Raw genomic sequence first — 6,917 nt, 5'->3', positions numbered from 1 at the left:
AAGAAGTTTGACAGAGGGAACTGTAACTGCTATGTGGTCTTATCGTCCCGAAATCGAAGAGAGGAGGAAGACAGGATAGGAGAAAGCCAGCCGTTCCGAGAACGAACATTATCCCATCAGGATAAAATCCGCCCCGGGCGGGAATCGAACCCGCGGCCTAGCGCTTACAAGGCAGACGCACTACCAACTAAGCTAACTAAGCTGGCGAAAAGGCTTTTATGAATACTGGTGTTGATTACGCTGGTCCGTTGAATATTACCATTACGAAGAGAAGAGGTATCAAATCTCAGAAACCAGCCTAGTTAGCTTAGTTGGTAGTGCGTCTGCCTCGTAAGCGCTAGGCCGCGGGTTCGATTCCCGCCCGGGGCGGATTTTATTCTGATGGGATAATATTCGTTCTCGGAACGGCTGGCTTTCTCCTATCCTGTCTTCCTTCTCTCTTCGATTTCGGGACAATAAGACCATAGCAGTTACAGTTCCCTCTGTCAAACCTCTTAAAAAAAAAGTCTCAGAAAGCCTACTTTGTGTTTATTTGTTTGTCTTAGCACAAAGGCTGTTCATCTCGAGCTTGCTTCCGACTTATCGACTCCTACTTTCCTGCTTGCATTAAGACGATTTATTGCTCGAAGAGGCGCTGTTAATAAGAATATTTACTCAGATAAAGGGACAAATTTCATCGGCTCTGCTAATGTACTCAAGGAGTTGTATGAATTTGTGTCGTCGAATCGATTTCGTGAGGATTTCAAGGAAGAACTCCTGAAACAAAGGATTGAATTCCATTTCAATCCTCCGGCTTCTCTACACCATGGTGGATTATGGGAATCTAATATTCGCCAGGTTAAGATTCATCTTTTCAAAGCAATCGGTTTGCAATTTCTCACGTTCGAAGAGATGTCGACGCTACTCCTTTCTGAGATGAAATATTGGATTCTCGGTTGCCGCGATATTGTAAGGCGTCGCCTACAGAAATAATGTAATTTATGTTTCAAGTCCAATCCCAAGCCTCTGCTAATGTACTCAACGAGTTGTATGAATTTGTCTCGTCGAATCGATTTCGTGAGGATTTCAAGGAAGAACTCCTGAAACAAAGGATTGAATTCCATTTCAATCCTCCGGCTTCTCTACACCATGGTGGATTATGGGAATCTAATATTCGCCAGGTTAAGATTCATCTTTTCAAAGCAATCGGTTTGCATAGTTTGCAAGTTCTCACGTTCGAAGAGATGTCGACGCTCCTTTCTGAGAGAAGCGATTCTCAACAGTCGTCCGCTTGGTTATATTAGTTCCGAATGTGGTGATCCTATGCTACTGACTCCTGCACATTTTCTGCTTCAGCAGCCCCATGCATCCTTAACTCATAATTTTGATTTTCAGAGTTGAAGTTTGGGTGTTCGTTACAAGCTGATCACTCAAATGATGCACTCTTTTTGGAAGAGATGGAGTTTGGAATATCTCAGCTCTCTTCAGTCCAGAAGCAAGTGATATCAAGATGTAAATAGGTACCTAATCAGCTCCGTGCTGATCTGCTGATATGTTGGTCTTGATAAAATCTGACAATGTTCCTGTTCTTGTGTCATGCTGGTCAATGGGACGTGTCGATTCTCAACAGTCGTCCGCTTGGTTATATTAGTTCCGAATGTGGTGATCCTATGCTACTGACTCCTGCACATTTTCTGCTTCAGCAACCCCATGCATCCTTAACTCATAATTTTGATTTTCAGAGTGGAAGTTTGGGTGTTCGTTACAAGCTGATCACTCTCAAATGATGCACTCTTTTTGGAAGAGATGGAGTTTGGAATATCTCAGCTCTCTTCAGTCCGGAAGCAAGTGTTATCAAGATGCAAATAATCAGCTCCGTGCTGATATGTTGGTCTTGATAAAATCTGACAATGTTCCTGTTCCTGTGTCATGCTGGTCAATGGGACGTGTTATTTAAGTTTTTCCTGGCAGAGATGGTGTTTCCAGAGTTGCTCTCGTTCAAAGAAAGTCTGGAACTTACAAACGTCCTGCTGTCAAGTTATGTCCTTTGCCACGCCAGTAATCCAGGATGTTATGAGACAGTCGTCTCATGCTGGAACTTACAAACGTCCTGCTGTCAAGTTATGTCCTTTGCCACGCCAGTAATCCAGGATGTTATGAGACAGTCGTCTCATATCACTCAAATGATGCACTCTTTTTGGAAGAGATGGAGTTTGGAATATCTCAGCTCTCTTCAGTCCAGAAGCAAGTGATATCAAGATGCAAATAATTAGCTCCGTGCTGATATGTTGGTCTTGATAAAATCTGACTATGTTCCTGTTCTTGTGTCATGGTGGTCAATGGGACGTGTTATTTAAGTTTTCCCTGGCAGAGATGGTGTTTCCAGAGTTGCTCTCGTTCAAAGAAAGTCTGGAACTTACAAACGTCCTGCTGTCAAGTTATGTCCTTTGCCACGCCAGTAATCCAGGATGTTATGAGACAGTCGTCTCATGGGGGGGAGTATGATATTGCGCCGCTCTTACAAGTTGTCTGTCAACGACTTGCCATGTGTCCGAAAACCGATATCAAATTGTAGCCAAATTAATTGCTCAGAAGCCACTCAACCAACACGCAAGAAAGAGCTCTCTGTTCCTCCAAGTTTTCACAAATAAAGTTCCGATTTCCTAAGTTCTTTTTCCAAACACAAGTTTTTTATTTATTTTCCTAAGATAGGTATTAAGTTGGTCCTTCAAGTCGTGGATCGGCTCATCTAGTTGGCATCCAATACATCAATGCGTTGCCTGCGAGGGAGCTTTGCTCGGGACATTTGATGTGACGTCATCGCCTACGGGAGCGTATGCCGTGACGTCAAAGTTCACCGGTATTTTTTTAATCGATTTATCTCGGGATCTAGAAGTCGTAGAAGAAAAAGAAAACTTCCGTTGGTCCTCATTTTTCCCGCTCTATGGCTTTGAAACATCACCCAAGTAAGCGCAACTGATCTATTAAAATATTGATTGTGTTTGGGATAATAACACCATTCTAGAAAACTTTTTTTTCTTATGAATGTTATAACTCTGTTGTTGGTTTTGTTTCAGTGAGAAGAAGCAGCAGATAATGTCATGATTCATAAAAGGAAACTTGTGTTGATTGTAGTGGGAATATTCTTCTATCTATGTTTCCGTTATAAGTTATAACTCTATTGTTGGTTTTGTTTCAGTGAGCAGAAGCAGCAGATAATGTCATGGTTCATGAAAGGAAACTTGTGTTGATTGTAGTGGGAATATTCCTCTGTCTATGTCTCCTCATAGATTTCCTTAGTATTCCCCCCGACTCCCCTAACCAGGAAGATCAATTCGCACTTCTCCTCTCCCAAGGACTTACCTCAAGTGATTCCACCTGGCAATCCTCAAGTGATCTTCTTCCTCCTGATGATAGCACACGCCTTATCAATCTGACTAACTTTGAGTTCCTTATTAATCCCCCCTGTTTGGACACTGTCTATCTTGTATTGATCCACTCTGCCCCCTACAACTATGATAAGAGACGTCTCATACGGAATACATGGGGAACTCGGGTGTCCGTTTATTTCTTCATTGGAGAGACAGATCCCTCGAATCAAACCCGACTGGACATTGAGTCAGAGACATACCATGATATTGTACAAGGCAGGTTCTGGGATTCTTACCGGAATCTTACGTACAAACACACCATGGTGTTCAAGTGGGTGGTTTACAATTGTCCCCATGTCAAGTATGTATTCAAGCTAGATGATGATGTGTTTATGAATGTCATTCAGCTGGACGAGCTGTTGACACGCACGCTGTCTCCACACGGCACGCGGAACCTCCTCATGTGTCCCATTGTATGGGAGAAGTTACCTGTCCTGCGAACCTACCGCTCCAAGTGGCGTGTATCATTCTCAGAATATCGAGATCACTTCTATCCACCACATTGTCATGGGAATGCTCTCCTGTACTCGCCTGATGTTGTGTTCAAACTGTACCAGCACCTCCAGACAGATCAGGAGTATTTCTGGGTGGATGATGTATTCATTACGGGCATTGTATTCTCCAAGCTGAACCTGACACACGCCAAGTTCAGCTGGTGGCCGGGTCATGATGAACCTGTGGTGATTTTGTACAGCAAGATGGATTTACAGCAGTATGACCCGCACAAGACTCTGTTTGCATATCTATGGGAAAAAGACTATGTATTTAAGTATAAGTATATGTACATAGCAACCTATCTCAATACATCCTTGCCAAGCTGAACCTGACACACGCCAAGTTCAGCTGGTGGCCGGGTCATGATGAACCTGTGGTGATTTTGTACAGCAAGATGGATTTACAGTACTATGACCCGCACAAGACTCTGTTTGCATATCTATGGGAAAAAGACTATGTATTTAAGTATAAGTATATGTACGTAGCAACCTATGTCAATACATCCTTGCTAGAGTCATGAGCTGTTTTCGTTCCCCTAATATTTGCATTTCTCTCTCTCTCTCTCTCTCTCTCTCTCTCTCTCTCTCTCTCTCTCTCTCTCTCTCTCTCTCTCTCTCTCGTAGTGGTTGATGTATGATTCAAGAGACTGATTATGAACGAAAACGACCGGTGGCCCCCAATTAAGAATTCGATTAATTATGTACTACTAGTGGTTGACCCGTCCTTTGTACGGGACCACCACACACACACAAACACACCCCCCCACACACACCACACACATCCCATCACACACCCACCACCACACACCACATCCACCACACACACACACCACACCCATCACACACATCCCACCTCACACACACAACACACCCACCACATACACGCACACACACATACACACACACGGTCGCGATAATACGCGCTCCCTGACATGTCCCACAGAGCAGCATAATAGGCATAACTTTGAACCGCCGCCATTTTCAATCAGGATGAAATGTAATAATTTTAAGTAGCCTATGTCACCCCGAGTACTCTTCTTAACAACCAAAAAAAATTCATCAAAATCGGTCGAGCCGTTTTCTCGTGAAAAGAGGACAAAAACGGGTCTGTCAACAAAACACCCACCACATACACGCACACACACATACACACACACGGTCGCGATAATACGCGCTCCCTGACATGTCCCACAGAGCAGCATAATAGGAATAACTTTGAACCGCCGCCATTTTCAATCAGGATGAAATGTGATAATTTTAAGTAGCCTATGTCACCCCGAGTACTCTTCTTAACAACCAAAAAAAATTTCATCAAAATCGGTCGAGCCGTTTTCTCATGAAAAGAGGACAAAAACGGGTCTGTCAACAAAACAGGCCATTTTCTTCACGTTTTTGAACTGCCGCCATTTTGAATCAGGATTCAGGATGGAATGTGACAATTTTAAGTAGCCTATGTCACCCCGAGTAATCTTCAATCTGCCAGCCTAGTTAGCTTAGTTGGTAGTGCATCTGCCTTGTAAGTGCTAGGCCGCGGGTTCGATTCCCGCCCGGGGCGGATTTTATCCTCATGGGATAATGTTCGTTCTCGGAACGGCTGGCTTTCTCCTATCCTGTCTCCCTTCTTTCTTCGATTTCGGGACGATAAGACCATAGCAGTTACAGTTCCCTCTGTCAAACCTCTTCAAAAAAAAAAAAAAAATCTTCAATCTACCATACTAACCTAACTTGTAATAATATAATAATAATAATTATACCTAACTAGGTATAAACAATAGAATAGATAATAGATGAACGGAATAGGATATACCTAGATTCTTTTTTTTTAACTTTTACTTCTAGTCTAAGACTGAAAAGTCCCTTTACTCATATTATGTATATGTATCTACATATGTACTAGGTAACTACCCTATAAAAGCCCTCATTTTAGGGGCTTTTAGAGGCGGGACTGAGGGAGCCCTCTAATTTTGTTCGACCCCTGTTGAATAATTAAGTGGATACTTTGTCCCATGTACCTATTCGTGGCCCTTAGAATTGACTTGGTGCTTGGTGAGCGTTTCAGGGTCGTAAGGTATGTCTGTTCCGTATTTTATATGAGGCATATTTGTTTTATGGTAGGGTGGTTGGTATTGTATTAGGTACGTATACACGTATTTACTTTCTGAAATTTTAATTAATGAGTCCAAAGCCGTCTCATTATCAGGCTTTATTTTAATATCAGGTAGACCTGACAGGTCGCCTGGGAGACTTCATATTGCTGCCATTGTCAGATAGACCTGATAGGCGTACCTGTCAGGTCTACCTGATAGTCAATAGCCGGGACCACAGAGTTTAAACTCGGTTTAACTTGAGCAATATGATTGCCTGAAAATTTTGAAATCCATCAGATTGCTTCGTAGTGTAGATTCGTAGAAGCTTATTACCCATCCTTTAGCCTTTAGGGTTGTTTGCCCCTAAGCCTCTTAGTGGGCTTTTCGTATATGGAGCTGATTGCTTATGCTTAATCCAAGAGTTAAATCGATTTTATTTTGGTACTACCATTGTCAGATAGACCTGATAGGCGTACCTGTCAGGTCTACCTGATAGTCAATAGCCGGGACCACAGAGTTTAAACTCGGTTCAACTTGAGCAATATGATTGCCTGAAAATTTTGAAATCCATCAGATTGCTTCGTAGTGTAGGTTCGTAGAAGCTTATTACCCATACTTTAGGGTTGTTAAGCCTCTTAGTGGGCTTTTCGTATATGGAGCTGATTGCTTATGCTTAATCCAAGAGTTAAATCGATTTTAAACTCCTATTTTGACCCCGGCCATAAGAAACTCTTGATTGTTCAAAGCCGTATTTCAACATATTGAACTTACAACTACACAATCAACAGGTGGCTATGGTATACCTATTAGGGGAAGGGTGGGCAAAACGGCCAGTGCGGGCAAAATGGACTTCGGTGAAATCTCCACTGTCTTGTGCTGCACTCTCACGGGACCTCTGTCAATAAGGCCGTACGCATCTGATTATT

The 6,917-nt window shown here is 42.7% G+C and overlaps 1 protein-coding gene across 1 annotated transcript; it reads left to right on the top strand.

The window, feature by feature from the left end:
• Window positions 1-1,889: 1,889 nt before the first annotated feature.
• LOC103510279 (beta-1,3-galactosyltransferase 5-like) lies at window positions 1,890-4,438 on the top strand. The gene is made up of 3 exons (XM_008474934.2): window positions 1,890-2,223; window positions 3,183-4,215; window positions 4,407-4,438. Exons 1-3 carry the CDS (start codon window positions 1,890-1,892, stop codon window positions 4,423-4,425), a joined length of 1,386 nt encoding a protein of 461 aa, XP_008473156.1. The 3' UTR covers window positions 4,426-4,438.
• Window positions 4,439-6,917: the final 2,479 nt, after the last annotated feature.

This window comes from Diaphorina citri, unplaced genomic scaffold (assembly GCF_000475195.1).
Source record: "Diaphorina citri unplaced genomic scaffold, Diaci psyllid genome assembly version 1.1 scaffold26, whole genome shotgun sequence".
NCBI lineage: Eukaryota > Metazoa > Arthropoda > Insecta > Hemiptera > Psyllidae > Diaphorina > Diaphorina citri.
The sequence above is the reverse complement of the archived record's forward strand: the minus strand, read 5'-3'. Positions and strand labels throughout refer to the sequence as shown.